At 41.7% G+C, this 23763-nt stretch overlaps 1 protein-coding gene across 1 annotated transcript in view; it reads right to left on the reverse strand.

Moving 5' to 3' along the window:
- Positions 1–5180: 5180 nt before the first annotated feature.
- Positions 5181–23763, reverse strand: part of fcho2 (FCH and mu domain containing endocytic adaptor 2) — a 45525-nt gene continuing 26942 nt past the window's right edge. The window contains exons 15-29 of the mRNA XM_080018367.1: positions 22439–22463; positions 20939–20981; positions 20747–20829; positions 19110–19193; positions 15954–16436; positions 15391–15503; positions 14928–15051; positions 12090–12149; positions 11490–11601; positions 10465–10620; positions 8706–8838; positions 7966–8165; positions 7080–7144; positions 6798–6962; positions 5181–6641 (exon numbers count right to left, since the gene is read on the reverse strand). Of these exons, the coding sequence (XP_079874493.1) occupies positions 6619–6641; positions 6798–6962; positions 7080–7144; positions 7966–8165; positions 8706–8838; positions 10465–10620; positions 11490–11601; positions 12090–12149; positions 14928–15051; positions 15391–15503; positions 15954–16436; positions 19110–19193; positions 20747–20829; positions 20939–20981; positions 22439–22463 (1869 nt within the window). The 3' untranslated portion in view covers positions 5181–6618. The remainder of the gene's footprint in view (positions 6642–6797; positions 6963–7079; positions 7145–7965; positions 8166–8705; positions 8839–10464; positions 10621–11489; positions 11602–12089; positions 12150–14927; positions 15052–15390; positions 15504–15953; positions 16437–19109; positions 19194–20746; positions 20830–20938; positions 20982–22438; positions 22464–23763) is intronic.

Below are 23763 nucleotides of genomic sequence, written 5' to 3' on the forward strand. Positions count from 1 at the left end.
GGTTCGATCGAGGAGGGTTGTCTTCTCCCGCTGTGAAGGCTGGGTTGTCCAGAAGGTACGCTGTGTAGTAGTGCGGCGGCAGATTTCGCGGACCGCACATTGTCGAGGTTGAGTCGCGAGGCTGAAACTCACGGGCCACGTTCACCTGCCGGGCCGCTGAGCCGCACGGCTGAGGAACAAGCTGTGCCACCGTGGTGCAGTGGAACACGATTGGCTGATGGACGCCATTGAACGCAAAGGAGCGGGGCGCGGGGATCCGCTCGGCCTCGGCCGCCGCGTCTTCGCCTCCCTGTCTGCAGCGGCGGCAGGAGAGCATCCCGAATTTGCAGACAGAGATCAGCATGAAGGTGCCTCCGACGGAGAGCAGGACAGGCCCCAGAAGCCGGGCCCACTCCAAAATGCGGGCGCCGTCGTTGTCGAGCCAGCCCATCACGGTCAACATCAACCCCACCAGCGCCAGGAAGATTCCCGAGAACAGCAACGTGGCTCCCGTCTTCTCATCGTTGAGCACTCCGTTCGGCCAGTTTTCATGGACACTGTGGATGAGAGAAGGTGCGGTCGAAATAAGGTCGTTGGACGCGTCACCGATGAGCGTCGCAGGGAAGCCGCTGATTTCAATCTGAGGCGGTTGCCTCCTCATTCTCTCCTGCAGTTCTCCTACCAGTACTACCAGCTACATCAAACCTCTGGGTTTTCCTGCTTGACTCAGAGAGAGTTGCCCCCTCGTCCAAAGAGTAATGACACATCCATAGAGGCAGTAACTGAGACAGGTTATAGGTTAACCCTCCGAACCACTGTTGCACAAGGCCTTGTCCATCTCCATTTCACTTCACTTCGCATTTTCCCCGACAAAATTCAACGCGCAGCCTTAAATGATTGGAGTCGACATGTTTACGGCGTTCGACAAGATTTTCACTGAAATCCAGGAGGACTGAGGCGACCTATTGAAAAGCAGAGCCGGTGCGTTTAGCCTCTGTCTGCTAGAGAAGGACGGGGGTAGAGGTAAAGCATTAAATGAGGAGGTGGAAGTCACGATCCTGCACGCACAGACCTTGCACCATGGTCCAAAATTCGACTTGTCATACATCATTTCTCACGGACCGCATCTCCAACTCCTCCGTCATACATAACTTATAGCGTACAGCTCAAGCTGCAGTAATTGAACAATGCATATTGAGAGGAAGGTCTTAAAGCACATCACGCTATAAGTGTTGGAGAGGCGGGGCGGGCTGCACATCTACTCCAATTCTTACATAACACAAAGGTAAAAAAAGGCACGCCGTGACTAAAAGGCCTCATCCCCGAATCTCCAGCCAAAGGAGTTTGCAGATTGGACAACTCTCGCAGGGAATCTCCACAAGGTGAGCAAGCGTTTTAACCTATAATTCGACCACCCAAAACACTGACGGGGACACCACAACGGATGAGCTGCAACTTTGGCAAACAACGTGTCTCTCAATTCATTATTAGTTGTGACTTGCTTCATTTCCGATTTAGGATTTCTAAGGATTAAAGGATGATCTATACTGTTTTTATCGATAAAATAAAGTATAAAATGTTGTTCCCAAAATGACATCATTTTCACCTCCAGTTTTCCACTTAGCACTCTTTCAGACTGCACCCTGGGGAGGCCGCGGCGATGCCGTCTGAGAAGACGGCCGCTTGTGTGTCTCTACTACGGTGAAAACACCTACACTCATGAAACATTAACTTCAAACGCAAACACAGTGACATGCAAACATGTTTTCAGGTTGCATTTTATATCAGCGTGCTTTCTCCCCCCTGCTTCCCCTCCGGCAGGCAGCTTGGCCTCCATAAAAGCACGGTGGACTGGATCACATGGAGCAGGTCCCCAAGTCGAGAGGGAGGCTCCCCATTAGTGTTCCTCAGCAAAACGAAAGCTCTGTCAACTATTATGCACATGTGGGTAAAGAAAATTGCTAAATGCTAAAATCATCGCTTATAATTGATTCCGGAATCTCTCCCTGGCTGCCAGACTCTCTTCTGAAGACCTCCTCCAGTGGATTATAGCTTGAGAAGGGCGTCAGCTGAAAGCTGAAACGACAAACAACGCCTATTATCCTTTATGAAATAGATTTACTTCTTAGTATTTCTAATGGGGAGGAGTGTGGGGGGGAGGGGTGGACTCCTAATCTTCTACACTCAGAGCAAAGGGGGCAAACAAGCATCACAGGACTTAAGACGAAACCGTTTTTGAGCTTTACCCTCCCCCCCCAACACACATCCACACACACACACACACACACACACACACACACACACACACACACACACACACACACACACACACACACAGACGCTTACATTGACAAATAGCCTGTGACGTGCCTCTGTGAACGTGGCACGGAAAGGTCCACTCCCTCTCCCTTGGGCTGATAAGGCAGAGTGCAGTGCAGCAGGCCAGCGGACAGCACTCCCTCCCATCCCTCCTTTCTATCTGATACAGCACGGACTGGGGCTCCAGCAGCTCTTTTTTTTTTTTTACAATACTTGCAGTGGTCATTTGGTCGGAGGGAGACGATCAGACGATATAGTCAAGCATCGTGTGTTTCTGCCCGTCGTGTCGTTAGGCTAAAATATCTGCTGGCTAATACCCTTCACCATGGCCCCACCCCTGACCTCAAGCTACAAGAGATGCTGTCTTGAATGGCCGTGGAACAATGGCTTTAGAATAAATCTGACCAGCATCCCCGACTCGTAGTTCGCATTTGGATTCACTTCTGCAGATGGTCAACAGGATCACCCCCAGCTTGAATTCAAGACCTTCAAAATCATTTCATGTGTCAAGTTTGGTAGGGTGGTACCCCAAAAGGGGGAATTACCTTCCAAGCCATTCGAAGAAGTTTTGCCATTGCACTCTGACATCTCTAAAGATTTGTTTCCACGGCGAAAGGTTTATTTAGGGTTAATTTATGCATCTTGAGGTTCTTTTTAGATTGTAACCGGCAGATAACTGGGTACTGTATCTAAAATAAGGTTGAATCAACATCCATCGTTAACATTGTACACAACATACCCGTTGAAGCTCCTAATGGCTTCAACAGGTATGTCTAGACATCTCACTATATTGATATATAGTGATATAAGGTTCATGCATGTAGACTAGAGATAAGCAGAATAACCTGTGGACTGTTTTGATGTGTTGATCCAACATCCTCTTTTTGGTAAGACATAACAGCCCTCTTCTGTGTGCGTAGTTCCTCCTGAGGAAGGCTGTAGATTGACACGCCAACAGTCGCTTATACAGTAGGTGTTCAGCTCCTCTTTGGTCAGCAAACACAAAATGCACACCATACGTTGTTAATCGCGCTGCTATTTTAATCTCTATGGGAGAAATATTTCGAGGCATATGGAAAACGTGAAAGAATCCATTTGGATGCGATGGGTACAAAATGTTCGGGGGTTGTGAGTTATTCTTCAGAGGTCTTCTGGGGTTTGGAGGGAGCGGGAGAATAACTGGAGTGGAATCCATATTAATGCAATAAACCCACGTCCTTGTTTATTCAGGTGGTTTTTCCTCGTGTTTGAGAGTGAGATCAAAAGGGCACATCAATTATCCATTGTCCATAAACGTTAAGCTATGTTGTGCAACCTCTGAGGCTGTAGGTAACTCCACTGCACCAATGGTTCTCAATGCAAAACATAGATCTGTGATGGTGGACTGCAGAGGACAAATGTCCATCGATCCAAATCAGGCACATGCATGGGGATTCAGCTGGCTTCAACATATGCATTATTATTATTATTTTTTATATTTATCTGCATGCATTCAATGCTCAGTAGTTGACAAAGCCATTGTCGGTACAGCAAAGCACCAAATCTCACAACGAGAAATTCCTCATATATGAAAATGCACTCGGTAGAAATGAAGATTCAAGATTGAGATTACAATTTTTGGAGAATAACATCGAAGGAGAGGAGGACTGCATGTGTGAAGCATGCTGGACATGGTAAAATGGTAGATGGAGTGATGTAGCACTAAACACATACTGTATGCATGGCCATGCGCACTTCCTCCCGTACTTACGACAACAAATACACATAGAAACACCAGAGAAAGGCAAATAATATGATTATGAATATGATAATATGATGCCATATATATATATATATATACACACAAAAAAAATGTTTAATGGTCATTTTTCTGGTCCTCAGTAAACTGATCCATACCAGTCATTTGAGACTGGATTTTTTCTGAACACGCAAAATTTAATTAAAAACACAGCAGCCATTTAAAGTAGTCATATTTCATATATTTGTATATATTCATATATTATACATTTAATACAGACAATGAAAAAAAATCAATAAAGTGAGGACAAAAGTGGCTGAGATATTTGTAAAAATGTACATTTCATGAGAATCATTTACACAATTTTTGCATTCTTTTCTCTTTTAAACTCACCTTTGTTTTAACATATAAAGGTGTAAAAGCCCGCCCCCCCCCCCCAAAAAAAAGAGGATGTCTCGTTTTTCTAAAATGTTTTGTAGAGATGGCAAGAACCAGCTTGCCAATACTGAACCCAGCTCTAGAAGCTGTACACCATTCTGCCAAGGGGGTTGTCCGGCCTAGAACAATGACTTGTGTTTGGGCTCAAATTCGACTGTTTTGCTCACAATGGGGCTGTGGATTGTTGGATTCGGAATGCTCCGTCCTCTGGACGAAGATCTACGTCCGTTTGAAAACGACAGGCAATAGAAAACATTAACGCGTATTCAACACCCTTTTAATCATGCTCGTCAAGGAAGGAAGCAGATTATTGCTCTCAAATCAGTGATTAGTGATTAGTTCTCAAGGTCGACGTCAGATAAATAAAGAAAGAGGCGGAGGAGATCAAAACTGACCTATTGTAATCAAAATATGATATCAGTGAAGAGGGGGAAAGAAAATAGGACAAATTGTGAAATCCAACACGTTAAAACGGCCACTTGATACGCATGAAACAGGACGCACCATAGGTATAAATTCTATGTAAATAGTCACATTTCCAGTTGGGTTAGAGGTGACTTGCTGTAAAACGGTGCTTTAGTTTGTATTTGTTGGATAAATTACCTATTTTTAAGCATAATACTTGGGAGGGAAACCATGGCGTCAGCTCGGCATCAAGAACCTGCATGGCAACATTGTGTCACAATAATCAACACTTGAATATTCAGTGTTTTTGATAAGGCAATCGCGCACACACACACACACACCCACACACACACACACACACACACACACACACACACACACACACACACACACACACACACACACACACACACACACACACACACACACACACAGACACACACACATATGCTACTGTGCTACCACTATCACTCAGACAGTGGGTAAATGAGGGATCAAGGTCTGTTTTGCAATACAAAAAGAGTTACAAAAGAGTAAAAAAAAAACAAACAAACAAAACAAAAGCACATTAGTGAAGACAAACGTGTCTGTTCATTTCCGGAAGACAGGTTTGGTTGTATAAAGTGGAGGCATTTTTTTTCCCTTCTGCATCCCAAAACAAAAGGAATAACAAAACCCGTCACGCGGCGTGGGGTCAGCGCCGTCTCTCATCGAACTGTGCTTTTAGCGTAGAAAAAGACGAGGGAAGAGTTCCCATTTAGGCACGTTTCTCCAGCGGTCACATCTTGAGTGTGTGTGCATGTGTGTGTGCATGTATGTCTGTGTGTAGTTATTTGATTTGACAAAGTGTGTAAGACAACTCGTGTAATGGTGCGTTTTCACGAGAACATAAAAAGGCCTTAATTGGTAATAAAAAGAAAATAATTTCCAGTCATAACTAAACCGAAACACATATCTATAACCAGGAAGAGGAATGGAGAGAAGATGAATAAAGCTAAATCTAAAGTGAGACCAGGCACTTTTTTTTTTTTTTGCATTCTTTGAAAAATAATTAAAGAGAAAAAAAAAATAATAATAATAAATCAATCTTGTGCCCCCAGGAGTATTGACATATTGGATTATGATTAAACTTCATTGTTTCATTGCACGACATGGTAGACGAAATTACGAGTGAGTTGAGATTCAGTGTTACTATGTACAGTCTAGATGAAGGATTGTTAATGCTTCTTTCTGGTCTTTCCTCACAGAATCTTTTTTTATTTTTTAATTCCTCATAGAAAATAGGGAAAAAAAAAAAAAGAGAATTTGAAAATGGCCGGAGAAATTGTTAGTGCATTTTTTTTTTTTTTTTTTTTGCACTTTTCTATTTTTTTTTTGCACGATTTCATATAATATCGATTTTTTGCTAATTCACATATTGTTTCTGTCTTTACAAAAGTTATTTGATCAGACAGCGCTTACACTTTGACGTCACAAGCTGTACAATTTCCTGAAAAGCTTCGTCCCAGTTACTTTTATTTCTTGACTTATTAAACAGTGTTTAATACTCAGTGCTGCTTTGCTGTGGTAAGGTTCTCGCTTCCCGACTAAAAAAATGTAAAACAAAAATAAAAAAAATGACCAAAAAAAAAAAGCACTTAAGACAAATGTGCTCGAATGGATCCAGAATTTCAGGAGGGATCACTTTGTTCCGCACATCGAACCCCATCGTTCTAGAGAGAATTTGTTTTTTAGACGACTCAGCAATCAGCCATATAGCGACCTGAGGACAAAAAAGAACACGATTATTGTTTGTAAACAAGGGTTTACAAAAAAAAAAAAATAATAATAAATAAATAAGCAATCTTTTTTTCCTTCAATGATTCCCAATTTCAGCAATGGCCCCTAAAATAGCAGAGTAGCGCTCCGGGCAACGTACCTGTGGCGAATCTCTTTTTGTTGAGAGAGAGTCTGTACCCGGAGCCCTGCAGCTCCATGTCGGCCCCGGACAACGTGCTCCCGTCGCTCATGAACTGCACGGCCAGCGTGGCCGGGGTGGACGGGCCGCCCGACAGATCGAACTTAGCCCTCAGCGAGCCAGCGCCTGGGAGCGGAAACACCCCCCCCCCCACCAAAAAAAGGTACAAAATTCGTTTGGAAATTAGAACTTTTAAGGGCAGATGTAAACTCCCTCGAACACCGACCCGATCAATTTGTTTACCTTCATTCTCACTCTTGTCGGAGATGTTACTCAGCTTCCACAAAACCTTGTTCTGCTCAGAATTCCTACGAGGGGGACAAGGGAAAACGTTACAGAGGGTTGCTTTAAAAAGAATCCCTGGGTCTCATCGCCCAAAACATTGCAGATTTTTTTGTCTTACAGGGCCCCCAGACCAACTATTTGGTACGGGAGCCTCTTTGTTGGTTACCATGCTGGCGACTAAGCAACAGCTGTCGGTTGGGAAGTTTGAGAAAATTATCATTCCATATATGATACTAACTTATGTTTCAATATTCTTACTTTTTTTATTCCCGAGGATACATTTTTTCCTTGTATTCTAGTTTCTATTCATGTTTCTTTTCTAAAATTAGATTTCATTTTGTAATTAATAATTTATATCTATTTTTTCCACATTTTCTTTTTTTCCCCCCTTAACATATGACATTTGGATTGATGGTTGACAAGATGGTCGACAATGGCACAATTCGGTCATCCGGGGCAACTGTGCAACTGTTATTGTCGGGGTCCTTGGCTTACTATTGCCCTTGTGAAAAGAGCCCACAACAAATGTGGGATTCATGAAGCATGCAGTCCATTTTGCGCAGGTTTCAGGTTTACCAGTTGATTCTTGTCAGTTTTTAGGCCAAGAATGGTACTGTTGATATGAGGTTTGGCATTACTGTAATTAACTTAGTATTGTTAATGAGGTATTCAAGGTAGAAGGCCATATCAGTGTTCATTGCATGTTTCCAAACATATATTCTGTATATTTTCACTGTAACAAAGACCAAATTTCCAATTTAATTTTTTTTTATTATGACCACTGAAGGTCATGGAATAGAATCAAAATGTCTATTGATCCAATAGATTGTCGTTTCAGTCTCACCACATTGCATTTGGCAGAGACTGCATGCTGGTGACCCCTCCATCCACCGGCACCAGGATCTGGACGTTGGAGAGTGGCCACGGAGCCATCATGGACTCCGGGTTGTAGCGGTAGTCCAGCCGCAGATCCGTGGTGCTACTGGTGCACTTCCAGTACACGGCCAGGTTGAGAGGAGTGGACTGGATACCATTGGACTGCACCTGGAAACCCAGATACAGTATGATGCTCTAGTTCTGGCTCTGGTTTGTTCACTGAAGTACTTTTTTTTTTTTTAACAGAAGTGAGAATGCGTCATCACACTCGTCTCAACCACCTTCAGGGATATGGGCCTAGATTTGAATCTACTTAACAAAATAATAATGGAATTTAACTTGTGTTGCAAGATCAAAAGTGCAAGGCTATATTAACTCATCAGAGAGTCAGAAGAGTCGGTTTGAGGTGTAAATCACTTCCGAGTCATTTCAAAGATGCGTTCTCTATGAACGAATCGTGTCTTGCATTACTAACCATCAGTAGGACACAATAATAAGCACAGTTCTACATGTTTGTGATGTATTTAATGCTTAGTGGGATTAGTAGTGTGCGGTGGCATTATTTTATTGTCAAAGTACATTATTCCGTATTATATACACCCTGCACTGCTTTTTCCCCATAAATGACTGCACATACATATGGCCATAAAGGGAAAGAAATATACTAATCTATTTAAAGTCATAGTTGTGCGGGGCAGAGACACCAACCTGGTATTTCAAGATGTCCACGTTGTAGTAAGAAGCTGAGGGATTCTGCTCTGAGGCTTTTCTGAGGTAGGACATCAGCGCTTGCATGTTGAACCAGAAGTCCTTTGAATTGGAGTCACTTTGAGAGGGATCACTAGATAAAAGACAAACACACACAGACACACACACAGAGGGGAATGATCACAGGCTCAATTATTCATTTCTCTTCTTGGCTTTCAGTGTAAAGCTCCAATAGCTTGGAAAAAATGACCCTGTTATAACCGACCAGCTATTAAATCATGAATTCCGTTTAATTCAATTAGTCAGGCTATGTGGTCTTGGAATAACACAGAGCAACCAGAGCGAGAAACGAGAGAGAGAGAGAGAGAGAGAGAGAGAGAGAGAGAGAGAGAGAGAGAAAACAAGACAAAAGAGAATCTAAAGCAATTGAACCGCTCAAAGAGAACTTTCAAAGGTGTCAAGTCTAAACCGTTCATATCTTTACATTATAAGTCGAAGCAACAACAATGACTTTTGCCAATTGTCGTTAAAAGTTACCGTTAATTATACATGTTTTATTCCAGCCAAATGGGATTACATCAACCAAAAGAACAAGACATGTCCTGGTTTATTTTTTTGATTGAACGATTATGACATTATATGCTTATAGAAGGCTGGCTATAGAAAAGCTTTGGTTGTCTTTTAAGTGGTGGAGTCCTAAATCACAGGAAGTGAACCTGACGGCAAAAGCCTGGTGGAAAACACATCCTCTGGCAGCCTAATGACAGTCTTATTTTCTAATGTCCGTATCCCACAAACTAATATCTAGTTGATGATGAAGGTCTTGTCTTGGCTAGTGTTAATGCTCCTACATTCATGAGTTGTCTCATCAACTCAGCCAAGACCAGAGACCCTAAAAATTGCTGGATATCAAATACGTGAAACAACTGAGTCGAGACATTACCAAGCCGTTATTACTGAAGGAGACTTTTCTAGTAGACATTTGTTCCAACTGCTCATTTCTTAAATTAGAACTACATACATCAAGTATTTATAATTTTCATAAGGCTGCACTGCAGCATATAATATGGATCGATAATGTGATATTGATCTATAGATACATTTTACATCAGAATCAGATTTCATCTCCATTTGCATAAAAAAAAGCCTTAACAGTGCCAAAAAAATGGAGAATTAAAATAATAATAAACTAAAATAGAATAAAAAGTGAAAATCAATAGTCAATAATTGTTAAATATATACAAAATACGAAAAAAAAAATACAAAACAGAAATAGTCAGACATAAAAATATACAGAACATACAAAATGTGATACTATGCACGGGATAAATTATTGTAAAGGGTATATAGGGTGTCAATTAGAAATATGAATAATTACTATGTACTAACTAGATTATTACAGTATGTTCAGTGTAATTCCATTCCAGTGTATTCCATTTTGTATTTCAATGAAAATAACAACACTGCATATTTCTTGCGCTGTTTATTATTATTTGTTGTATGTATATATATTGTTAATTTTGCACATACTATGTAATTACTATATAGTCTAATCACTTTATGTTCCCCACGGTGCTGCTGTAATGCCCAAATTCCTTACATTCATAATCTTAGCACTATCTTATCTTATCTCCATTGCTGATTCTATTCACAAGGATCAGTTGGAGCGCACTCAGAGCCGGCGAGCTGGAACTGCTGTCGTTAAATGTGGCATTGGAGCATGTGAGTTTGGAGGCTGTTATTTCTTCAAAAAACGTACCTGTATAGTAGTTGCTGATTGGGCAGGATTTGCTCGAGCTTGCTGGTGTTCTTCAGTTTGAAGGTGAGCACGGCGGGGGAAGGGTTAGTGGTGAAAACCTTGATGATGCCCACGGGGAAGGACAGCGTCATATCCCCAGTGATCTTCACGATGCACCTGGAACACGACAGCATGAAGGTTGGAACGGATCTCAGCTAGGAATTGACGTAATTTATGACTATCTAGAAGAATACGAGATTGAAAAATGTTACCATATCCACCGTGTTGACACTTTTGACATTAGGGTGTCTAAAAGCCGTTTGAGAGCATCATGGGCACAGATTTTCTAATGACACTGGTTTGTCTCAGCCTTTCTATGTCAACTGGCTAGCGAGATGCTGGATGACAAAAGTATTACCTTTTCAGAGACAACTGTTTTAAATGTCAAGGACCGATAGGAAATATGCTTTGACTTGACTCAATTTAACTCATTTTAAAGTCCAGGTCTGGTCCCGTCTTGGTTCAGCCAGCTTGTAGACCAGGCTGTCATGGGACGGTGCACCAGTGAATCCCATTGCCGCCCTGCATCTCCACTGCATTGCTTATGAAATGTTCCATTCGCTAACTCCTGCGAAAATATATAATTTTTTTCCTTTTTTCTTTCACAGCAGCAATTTAACAGCAGTTACCCAATAAAACAGTGTATGTTTTTCTCTGCCCCAGACTATAATCTGCCCCATGCGGGTTATCCAACGGGAAAGAATGGTGTCAGCCTGACACAAATCTAAAACATTCCACACACGCAGAGAGAGAGAGAGCGAGAGAGAGAGAGCAAGAGAGAGAGAGAGAGAGAGAGAGAGTGAGAGTGAGCGAGAGAGAGAGAAAAAGACAGAGAGTAAGAGAGAAAGAGAGAGAGAGAGAAAGACAGAGAGAGAGAGGTGAGTTGTGTTGGGTTGGAAGACATGCAATTGGAGTTTATTTACACAGCATTTGCAGCACGCGTTCCACTTTGAGCCTCAATCCCAACAAAGTGAGTGAGAACGTACTTGTTGGGATCTGCTCCTTTGAAGTAGGCGTTGACAGATTCGGTGAAGGCCACGGCGATGGGCAAAGCATCCTGGGACGCCAGGGTAACGGGGCTGGGGCCACGAGATGTTCCTGAAGCAAACAAAAAAAGGAAAAAGAAAAGATTTTAATTTAATCTCGACCTTCATGATCACACTTAAACAGGAGGCTGCTGCAAATCATGTAAATACCTTATTTAAGTTGTTGAAGTCATTTATTCAAATACAGCACAGAATGAGTTTTTTTTACTTTAAGGACGGACAGCAGGCTCATTAGTTGAACATATTAGAGTCATTGGACCTAGAATAGAGTATTAGATCAAGTCAAAGTGGCTTTTTGATGATTATACAGACACTGCACAAGAACACTGGTAAGAAAAACACAAACCATTCCAACTTTTACGGCCGTTAGCAAAATGAACGTTACAGTGTTGATATGGAAGGCGGAAGAATGTGAGAGACAGGCTGAAATGCTGCAGACGACACTCTGGCAAGATGAAACGGCGGATCGTCCAGCCATCCCATCCGATTCATTGGTGTTAGTTTGACAGTGAGGTGTAGCCTGCTTTTGAAACACCGTACCTGCTGGCGTGTCACAGCGCTTCTCAAAGCTGGGCAGCTTGGCTAAGAAGCCATCATCCTCTTTAGGAGCCATGATAAATACATGAAGGAGAGGAAAGGGGAAGGTGAATCAAAGCCAAGAGTGCAGCACGTGAGATGTAGAGTGACAAGCAGTGGCAATTCTAGGGTCTGTTGGGTCCCTAGAACTGCCCCCAAAAATTCCCAGGGGGGCCCTCCAACCAGCATTCATCACCATTATGCTATAAAATGTGAGACCAATGACAAATGTAGTAAATCTAAAAACATTTTTTTTCAAATTTTTACATTAAAATGATCAAGATAGAAATACAAGGAACATGAAAAAGGTTCTAATTTATTTTAAAAATATAAATATAAAGAACAATAAAAACCAGAACAATCAAAACCTAAATAACTAGAAAGTAGCAAATAAATATTTGTAAAAACACAGTATAGTCTCCATCACTACAGCAATGTTACTGCTTCCATTCACACACACTTCCATTCACAGCTGTACCGGCATTTTCCCAGAAATGTTACTACTTTGAGAGTGGGGAAATTTACAGAACGACTTCCATGGGATACCTACACTGGCTCCTTTTCCAACATGATGCCAATCCGGGATATTGCCAGTATATTTACGGCTTTCAGTGAAAGTGGGAAAGGGGCTTAAATAATTTCAATGTTGTCACATTGTAAATAATGCACTTTATAAGGCCAGTGCTCAGCACATAAAGCATTGATTGATTCAAAGCATCAAATTGATTTAATATTATCATATAATTAATTATGAAATATATTTCCCTATCATCATACTGTACATTTCATCTCTCTCTCTCTCTCTGTTTTTATTTTTAACTAAAATAAAAGTTTTATGAACTGTCTGAACCCCACCACCACCGCTGCGACCACCGCTGCCACCACCGCTGCCGCCACAGCCACCACAGCCACCACAGCCACCAACGCCGCGTCTCCCTCCGCTTCTGGCGTGGAGAAGCTCCTCCGGTTCAGAGGCCGGTTTGGGGCGGTGCTGGAGTGGCTCGGAGCCCGGCGGGGAGCGTGGGGGTTCCCTCCGCTTCGTGCGCGCGCCCGGGGACGGGGGCTCTGTTTCCGCTCTGTCGGCGCGGGGTACGAGCAAAGACATGTGAATCATGGCTTTTTTTGTTTTTCGAATAATAATGAGCAACTTTGGGTAGAAGAAATTATCTGTTTCCATCGCATTCGCTGTGCTTTCCCAAATAATGTATTCGGATACACCCATACTTACCACTACCTTGCTTTCTTTTTTCCTCATCGTCTTTTTTTTTCCACTTTCTTTTTTCACTTCTAGATGGATAACTCCTCTTAATTTTCCTTCATTGACTTTCAATTCAAACTTTGAGAATGTTAAGGGAATCAATCATGCAAGTTAATGGGGCCCCTTAAGGGAGGTTTCCTACTGAGATGTCATTGCAAATCGTCCATTGGTTGTTTAAGGGGGAGGGGGTGGCGGTGGCGGGATGTTGTTACATTTTAAGACATTGCTGTGGAGGAAAGTTTGTCAGCACTCTGGGGCCCCCTAACGGCCTGGGGCCCCAAGCAGTTGCCTGCCTCGCCTGTTCACAAGCTGTGCGTCTGGTGGAAAGAGTCGTTCCGCATTTAATGTCTATAAAGTCTAATAAAACAGTCATATGCCAACATGTTTGCCAAGCTAAAAACGATTCATTTAAAGTTCATTATTAACATACTCTAGGAGAAAATGTTATTAAAAGTGATTAACCATATGTTTTTTCGCAGTCTTTTTCAAAAGACTAATGGTTATTTTCACGTCTGTATATCGAGCTGTGGAAGTCGCATGAAAAATATTACAGATTATTACCATCACAATTTTATTTTCAGGAGTAAATCTGTTTCCCCATCCCCACAGCACACATTAATAAAATATAAAAACGCTATTTTTAATTAAAATACGATCATTTTTGCTTTCCCCGCGTCATGCCAAATTATTTTTCCATCCAAAAGGAATGAACTGTTGCTTTAAGTGACATCTACAGAGGAAGTGATATAATTTAAGCAATATTCACGCTGGTAAATTAGGATTTGATTTATTACCGATAATTTGATGTTTTTAAATGTTTGACGGGGTCTGTCAAGCATAACCTATCCACCCCGCTGTAGATAATAAATAGAGAAAACAGTCAAATCCATTCTTTGTGATATTTATGAAAGTTAAAGATGTTATTTACTACTAATTATTAGCAGAGTATACTTTTGTGTGGCGGCCATTTTAGGACACCGTCACATTCCCACACGGGCACATTCCCCTTGACCCCTGTCACAAGTAATGCCTGTGTAATGGATGATAAAAACCTGAGGTGGGAAAATATTTTTTCTGGGAAGTTTTAACATGTATATTAAACGATAAAATGTGAAAATTTCAGAAAATAGAGAGGCCAAATGGCACCCATCTCATGGAATGACTCACGAAGCGATAGTAGCAAATGATCAGATGGTTGATTCGGTTCCACAAAGATGGATGACAGCCGTGAACTAACACCTAAGAATGAACAATCTAAGTCGGGCGTAGCTGATGAGAGTAAGCACGAAGGAGCGGACGGACGTCAAGAGAAGTAGTGAAGGAGGGCGGACTCACTTTGGTTTAGCAGAAAGACAGGAGGAGAGAGGAGAAGCTCTGGCTCTGGAGGGAAGAGGGAGAGTGCAGAGCTAGGTTCAGGCCTGGCAAAAGAGAAGTTAGAGTGGAGGAAGGAGGACCAGAGGACAGGAAGTGACAGAAGGGGAGGGAGAAGATCCAGAACAAATGGAATGGGAGGAGAAGAGAAAGCTGGGGAGATATTTACTCACCCACAGTGGGAGTGTTGCTGGCGCTGACGGAGGCATTGGAGGACAGGGAGGAGGAGCTTTCTGCTCGGGCCAGCGGGGCGGCCGGAGGGGGACTGGACGTCTTGGGCGGACTGAATGGCCGTACCTGATTGACAGACAGACAGACAGATGGACAATATACAATAAACCTCTTAATTAACCATAAGATACAAGAATGTGAAAATTCACAATAAACCTAAAATTAACCTAAACCTAAAATAAAAAATTAAAATAAAAATAAATAAACAAAAAATAACATTTTGGCAATGTATAATAAACCCTAATGATAAGCAATAAAAAACAAAGTGAGAAACGAACTAAAAAAAAACATAGAAATAAACCAAAAAAAACAAACGACAGGAGCGTTGCCATGTACAATGAGTGATGGTGATGCAGTAAAGTAACCTTATAACGTACAGAATCCACCCATTTTGATCCTACTCACAATCTCGTTGATTCCTGTCAGTTTCCCAGCGGGCAGTTTGGGCCTGGAGGAGGGTCGTGGAGGGGGGACGAGGGCCGACGCTGTGAGGGGCGTCGTGGGCCTGTTGGTGGCCGCTACCGAGGAGAAGAGAGCGAGAAGAAAGAAGGAAACAGAAGCAGAGCTCAGCGTTATCAGGATGTTGCAAATGATCAATGACCACAGCAGCAGAAACACACTCAAGCATATAAAACCCGAAAAACAGTCATGCATCAAGACCACATCAATCAACGACAACATTCCAAAAAGAAAGGTCAACGTAAAGCAATACGAGATATACACCATTTTGCAAACCCATACATTAGTATTCATAACTGAAGTTCGAAAATAAAACAGAATAGAACCGAATAGAATACAAAACAAAAACAGAACTTAACAGAACAAACATAAACAATGTGGCAATCCATGGCACGAACAAAAAAAAAACAGAAAAAATGCCGAAAAACTAAATAAAAATCCAACACCAAACAACAACAACCTAAAAAACCTCAGGCACAACCCATTTAGAGCTTCAGCGGTTGTATTACCAGGGGGTATTTGGCTCGACGCTGCAGACGACATTGTTTTATCTGCAAGTAGGGACATGACAGCGGAGGAACAGGGGTCGCTGTCCTCTCCTAACCCGCCGCCGCCGCCGCTTCCGCCTGCTTCGGGTAAGAAGTGTTTGGCCCTGCTGGGGTTGGACCAGGGCCCCTGGATGAGCGGCCCCTGATGGCGCAGTTGGACAAAGCTGTCATTGAAGGCGATCCACTGGCTCTGAGACCAGGAGGCGGCGGAGAAGGTGTCGGCGCTTTTGGGGGGGCGGTCGCGGGGGTCCGGGCCCTCGGCGGGGTCGACAGGCTCGGCCGGCAGGGTAATGGGGGCGCTCTGGGCCCTCGCAGGGGCGGGCTTTGGCACTCGGGTGGGGTTTTCCGGAGAGTCCGGGGGGGAGGACGCAGACGAGGAAATAGAGGAGACGTCTTTGGGTTGTTTCGACTCGGCAGAGCACTGAGGCGGTGGCAGTGTCTGGGCTGCAGCCGTGGTGTTTTGGAGCAGAATAAGCAAAGTATAAACATAAAACAACAAGAGACTCTTCTTCTGATAGCAGCATCAGAGCATGAGACAAAATAAGACTTCATGACAAATCCATCGACCACTGGTTTCAATTAGGCATCAATAAAAAATTGCATAAGCTATTCCTTATTATGGGACCTTCGATATCGTCATCAACGTTCACGCTGGCATGTCATGGCAACTTAATATGGGACCTTAAATCATTTTATGTTGGTAATGGCCTGGTCACTTAGACATAACATTCACCAAAATATGTATTATTGTGAAATAAGCATCTTTATAAATAAATTGCGACAATACTTGCACAGGACATTTGCTTCCACAAACTGCATTTCCTCTTTTTGGTCCGTGGTGTAATTCCATTCGGCAAAATAAGACTTCAAAACGAATCCATCAACCGCTGTTTACAATTACAGTAAGCATTTCAACAGATATCGGGAAAATCGCAATGATACAAAAAACTTGCATGAGCTATTTCCTAATTATGGGACCCTAAGGCATTTTAATCAACGTTCACGAAGAGTGGACTAAGAGTACTAAGATTTTATTCTGTGATCTTATGAAAACTTAACATTTGGGAACTTAAAGTCACTGCAAAGTCAATTGAGTGATTTGTTTGGAAACACATTATACATGTTAGAAATTAATACCTTAAAAAATGTAAATAGACTGAACTATGTAGTACTGAATTGTGGAGTTAGACCGTTAAACTGTTTTTGTGGTCCTGATGTTTTGGGCGGGCCTAAATCAGTGACGTGTGAAGTAACACGTTCCTCCTTGTCATGGCCCCTCCCCTAACACTATATAACAGTACAGCGCATTCGTCAGTGGTTCCTTCGCCCAAGGGCGGCGCGTTACTACAGCCAAGGGCGTAACTTTGGTTTGAGAATTGTGTGGGGCGGGAGGAGGCATGCGTGACGTGGCACGGATTGCACGGTGCATTTTTTTTTCTTTCAATTAGGAACATAAATACATGATCTAATATAAAACCTTTTTTTTTGTATTGTTTGGAGAAACCGGGAGGAGGAGAGGAGAGGAGACGTCACAATCGTGTGGCATTGTTTTGCGTCTATAATTAGCACAAGTGCTTACAATGCATATTATTACATTATTTAAAATTATATAGTTATGTGGAAAATGACATATCGAGGGGGACAACTCTCTACTTTTCCGAGAAAGGGGGGGTCCGGACCCTCCTGCCCCCCCCCCCCATAATTTACACCCCTGACTACAGCGTACATTATTTTGCTATCTAGCTAGGGCGCACATCTTCCCGAAAAATACATCTCCCCTGGATGTCACAATGGACTTAACAGCTTCGTCTCCTCATTTACATTTCTGTTCCATTCTGTTCCAAGAGCGGCCGCTCTGCAAAAAAAAAAATCCCATTTTTTCATGTTCTATTTTTAAATTCAGAACAAAATCAAAGCAACGAAAAACAGCCCGTTAACAGTTTTCTGATATTCGATTTGTGTATGAATGTGTTGGATTAGTGGTATTTGACACATAAGAGAGGCAGCGCCTCTCTTATGTGTCAAATAAGAGAGAGCAGAGAGAAATGCCTTGTTTTTTATGATTTTGAAACCTAATTCTATATACTTGCCAATATTTTTAATCATTCGAATTTGGCTGGGTGGTTAATAAAACATTTTTCTGTGGCGTGAGACACACAAAACATGTATAAATTGTTCCCTTAAAGGGACTTAAAATCATAAATTTTAAGATAGTGATCTTTTAGACATTGCATATTATATCAAAATATGGATTATTGTGAAATAAGGATCTTTAAAAGTCAATTGAATCCAATCTCACACAGGGCTGCAATTACTACCCCCTCCCCTTCCGTAGCGTAATTCCATTAATAGTGTCTTGGTGAGATTAGAAAACTTGGCCTGGCTCTTGTCTAGGCAGTGGCGGTTATCTGTGGGTTTGTCATTAATTGCACTTAACCCACTAAGTAAAGCAAATTTGTATAAACCGCAGGATTACTACAAATCTCCCTTTCCTATAAAGTGTGAAGAAGGCGAGACATGCTCTAAATCATCATAGACAATGTTATATACTATAATAATGATATGATATCAAAACATCCATAAGAGGTGCCGAGGGTTACTTAAAACATAGGCCATTTGCAAAAACATAAGTTAGTTGCTGTCTTTTGAGCTTTGGGTCAGAATTGCACTCATGCAGACCTCTTGACATACCAGAAAATGTCAGTTTAGAAATGATAAAAGAATAAGTGACTACCATTAACTTTTGTAGTTGATTAGGGATGCCTCACAAAGCGTAATGTGAGTCCATTTTGGTGAGTAAAGAAAAAAACATTATTTAGACTACAGCACTTATTGTTCATAATAACTATGCAGTATGATAACATGTGAAAGATCCTAAATATTACATTTCAAACATGTATGATGCGTTCACTATAAAGAAAAAATACAAATTGTCATCCAAAGAATTATCAAAATGTAGATTTGTCATTGATTTGAAGAAAAAGTTAATATTAAGGACGAAAAATGAAAAGATAATAATATGATGCACGCAGGCCATGCAATTCAGTAGTTTAGTATGCACTTTTGAACCAGGGTGCGTGTAAAAACAAACTCAATGGGGGGGTATATGCGCTTTACCTGGTGCTTCCGGCAGAAAGACGTCTAATTCAATGTTTGGTGGAAATGGAGACGGAGAGTTTGAGCAGAAAACAGAGGCAAGGTCTGACAGGGGGCAGGTAAAAAGACATAATATCATACCAAGAAGACTAAATGATTTGCAACATGGGAAATAACACCCACTCACAACAATGTTATAAAAACAAGAGCAAAACACAATAAAATCCAAAATTTAAAAGTAACATCATGAAAAAAAAAAAAACTAGATTTTTAAAAGAAGTAACACATTAATATGAGAGACGTCCACTTGACCATGTGTAGCATTAGGAGCTAAAACCACACAGTACATAGGGAGACTTTTGAGGCCCTAAGCAGGGACTTAGGGTTCCCTCACCTTATCCTAATGGGGGCACTTTATGATGCTCTTTTGACTCTTAAGCCGGGACTTTTGACAGTAACAAGATACTGTTTGACAACATACGTGCCATTGGGCTTTGGAGTGGGCCCTCTGACCTCCGCAAGGCGGCAATTAACTCTGGATTACGCTTAGCCTAGGCAATGGGTCAATGCTAATGTCACTCCACTTAAATACAAGTGTCATGCACAGAGTCATGAGAATCACACTATTCTGCCCCCGCCACTTACAAAACAGAAACAAAGGCTTTGTATAGAAATCACCGGGGACTGATATATTTGTGATTTTTTTTTCTATTCTATTCTACTGCAAACTGGGGGGGGTGTTAGATTATGCAAAAAACAAGTCAAAAATGTAAAAAAAAAAGTCAATTGTTTAAGGTAAAGAGAGATATTTCTGTTTAATATAATAATAACAACAACAACAACAACACTACCACTACTACTACTACTACTAATAATAATAATAATAAGAATAATAAGAATAATAATAATGATGATGATGAGCCGAGTTCCAGAGATTTAATGTTATGGAGCTATTTCTTTTCTGATCTTTGGGTTGGAATGCAACAGTGCACAATGCACATCTTTCAAATACCAACGCAAGCTCAAGGTGTCATTAGCGATCTAAAAGTTTAAAAAAAAGTACTAACTTCGTTGCGCATGACAATGTTCCATCAGTGTTGCACACTTCTTTGAAAGTTTTTTTTAACCATTTATGGTCATGGCGACAGATTAACCGACCACCCAGAATGGGCAATTTTAAGCAATTAAAAACAAACAAAAAAACGAAAATGGTGGTTTCTGAAGCACCATCTCAAGTTTTGACTGGTTCAGTTTTGTAATCAATTTTTTTGTATCTTATTTCATTTCACTTTAACATATTTTTTCAACATAGTTCTAGTTGTCATTACCATAAAAACCCTGCCTGCAACTGACTAAAAGGGAAGGGGAGAGGGAGGCAGACGTTCAGTCCAGTGACAGGAAGAGTGGAAGCGACAACACTGTTAATGGCTCCGCAGGGTGGAAATGAGTAGAAACAGGTGTGCCGTGAACGTTATTCAAATTCTACTTCAAAAAGAAAGAAATGATGGAAATTAGCGATTGCCTTGCAAGATCAAAATTGCACGGCTGCGCCGATCCGTCCAATCGTGGTGACCGGTGGTTGACAGGGTAGCGGCGTGCCAGAGGGTTACTTTATTGTGAAAAGTGGGAAACGGAGACATGGCGGTGGTGGGTGTTACCTGCTGATGAAGACAGGGCGGAGGAAGGTGCGAGGGCGGGGCTGAACGGGTCCAGGGCCAGCAGGTCGCTGCTGGTCAGTTTGCTGAACAGACAGAGAAACCAGAGAGGATGCGTGAAACTGTGGCCGTCAAAAAAAGCCAGATTGGCATTTTCATTTTGGAATGCGAATAATGCAGTGTACTTGTACTCACTCGTTATAAGACATTGGCATTTTGATCTTTGTCAGCTCATCACCTGACGCAAACGGATATCAATGAAAGAGAATTAGAACAGGAGGAGAATGAGGGCCATCACAATATGTTAACAATGCCGATAAAATGCTCCCTGTCACAAAGACGGTCTGTCACACCACATTGAAAACCCAAAAATGGGGAAAAATAAAAAAAAATGCCACAAATTACACTCTAGTGGCCGCACTAGTGTGTAATGTTTTTTTCTGTGATCATTTCAACCCGTTGACAACACGCCAAAAAGTCATCGCCTGTGGCAGTGTGAGACTTCCTCAACACCAACAATGAAAAAGACATATTTGTCAGTAACACTTTAGGATAAGGGGATTCGTTTGGGATTCAATCAAGTTTGTAATGAGGGAGTAATGCCCTTTTCTAAAGTGTTACTACAGTATGCATTGCAGAGCAAGTCAAATAAATATATGAAAGGAAGGATTATTCCACTTAATACCAGAGTTATAGAAGACAATGGCGTTGGGAGTCGCTGCACCAACAACCGATTACAAAGAATCCTGGCGGAGGTTAGAGCGGAAGGAGACGGTGGAAGCGCTGTGTTAGCCGGCGCTAGCTGCTTGAGCTAACCGCCCTGTGAGAGCGGGGCGACAGGCTAGCTAAACAAAACCCCCCAAAAAAAACACATACTCACCCGGTACCTGAGTCTTACGGCCTAACATGGACACTCCTGAGGGCCCTGAGCGTATATATAGCATCAATCTATCATTGTCGGCAGCTTACATCGATCAAACAAACCTGAATCACCATACCAATGTGTACCATCCAGATCAATCTAGCAGGTGCGAATGGAATGTTTTTAAGATAAGATATGATGCGATAACACTTTAAAAACAAAAACAAAAGAAAACGGTGAGAGTCAATAAAGGGATAAGAAGTGAGAGGAAAATAAAATGAACACGTATGCATCTACCAACAAAGTAAGCACGGAGTGGCACAAGGCCAACTAGCACAATGCTAACAAGCACAATGCTAACTAACGAGCCCAATGTAGCAGATGTTACACTACCATCTTTCCAATGTACAATTCAATGTACACTACACTGAGTACGGGTAATTCCTCACTATGAGGCAGCACTAGTATTAGTATTTCTAATTTTATTTTATTGCTGAATTCAGGTAGAAGTTTTTTGTTAAGTTAACCATTTTGTATTTATGGGACACAAGCATCAAATTGAGTCTGTTTACATGAGGAAAAACAGGTCATTCATTCATTCATTCTTTCTCTTTTTTTTTTTTGTCTCGGAAGAAATCTCAAAAATGTTGGTGTTGGCTACGTTCATGTTTTTTCTTCTTCTTTTTAAAGACGACGTGGTCAGGAATAGCCGGTGGTTCCAAGATAAATATGTCTGGGGAAAACTGCGTGCCCCCTCCCACCGTCATCCGACATCAAACACATACCGGGAAAAAAAAAAAGATTAAAAAAAATAAATATGTATATATACTCACTGGATTGGTTTCTCCGCATCTGACCCTTAAAGAAGAAGAAGAAAAAAACAGCCATTAATCCATCTCGGCCCTGACACAATTTGACCCATCGTGAATTTTTAACTCCACTCCCCCGAAATAACATCTCCAAATACGGTGAAACAGTGATTTGCAGAAGTACAAGTAGACAGGCCTGCGCAAGTAAAAAAAACAAACAACAAAAAAAAAATAAATGTTGAATTTAATGCTTTTTAGGAAACTCCGGCAAAATCAACTCAAGTTTCCACAACGTGTCCAAGGGTCAACGACGCAACGCTCTAATTTTTGGTGTCCGAATCGAGTCCCCGCTAAAATCGATGAGATATTGTAGAGGGAGAGGGAGTTTGGTGGCTGTGAAAGTGTGAAAATGCCGGGCGTGGCCACCGTGTTTTAGGCCGTGACTTAGCCAAATGACCTTTAACACCTTTAACAAATTATATCAAAAAAATCTCACAAACTAACGTCTTTCCAACTTAATAAACATACGTGAATGAATGAAATGCTTTTTCTTTTTTCTATAAATTAAAAAACTAGAAATGTTTTACTGTCATTTAAAAACCTTATTTGTCATTTGCCCAAAATATTTCCTTTGGGGACGACTTCTGAAGCCTGAGGAGGAAAGTCTTCAAGAATTAGGGGACTTAATTGATATCGATCTACCGGATATATCCTGATATATACGGATGTATCTTATAGATTTGTATTTTTGTTTTTTGTTTTTTTTTTTCCACTCCAAAAGCACTATAAACTATATCGTAATTTTTTCCTAACGAGAAATTTTCCACTTCGGAGCCGGAGAGACAGTAAATCACAGGATTATAGTCGCTGCTCGCACATACCAGACATTAAACCTCGGGTGAAGAATCCAGAACCCGGACACCAATCAATCAGGGACGTTGGAGAGCGAAGCCGGGACATAGATCTGCCGCGTCCTGCTCCCCAACTCTAATATATGCACCCGTGGGCCACCGAGCCCTTGGAAACTTACTGCATCAATTTCAATAAGGAATTTATTCTCGTGCGTGTGCGTGTGCGCGTGTGTGTGTGTGTGTGTGTGTGTGTGTGTGTGTGTGTGTGTGTGTGTGTGTGTGTGTGTGTGTGTGTGTGTGTGTGTGTGTGTATGTGTGTGTGTGTGTGTGTGTGTGTGAGAAATGGCTTTAGGAACATAGCTAAAGCGTTAAACCACCGTAGCACTGCGAGGCCGGGGTTTATTCCCACAGGCGCTAAGCGGCAAATGGGTTCAATTACAGCGCTCGCCGGCCACACACACACACACACACACACACACACACACACACACACACACA

Source organism: Zeus faber (assembly GCF_960531495.2).
Source record: "Zeus faber genome assembly, chromosome: 17".
Classification (NCBI taxonomy): domain Eukaryota; kingdom Metazoa; phylum Chordata; class Actinopteri; order Zeiformes; family Zeidae; genus Zeus; species Zeus faber.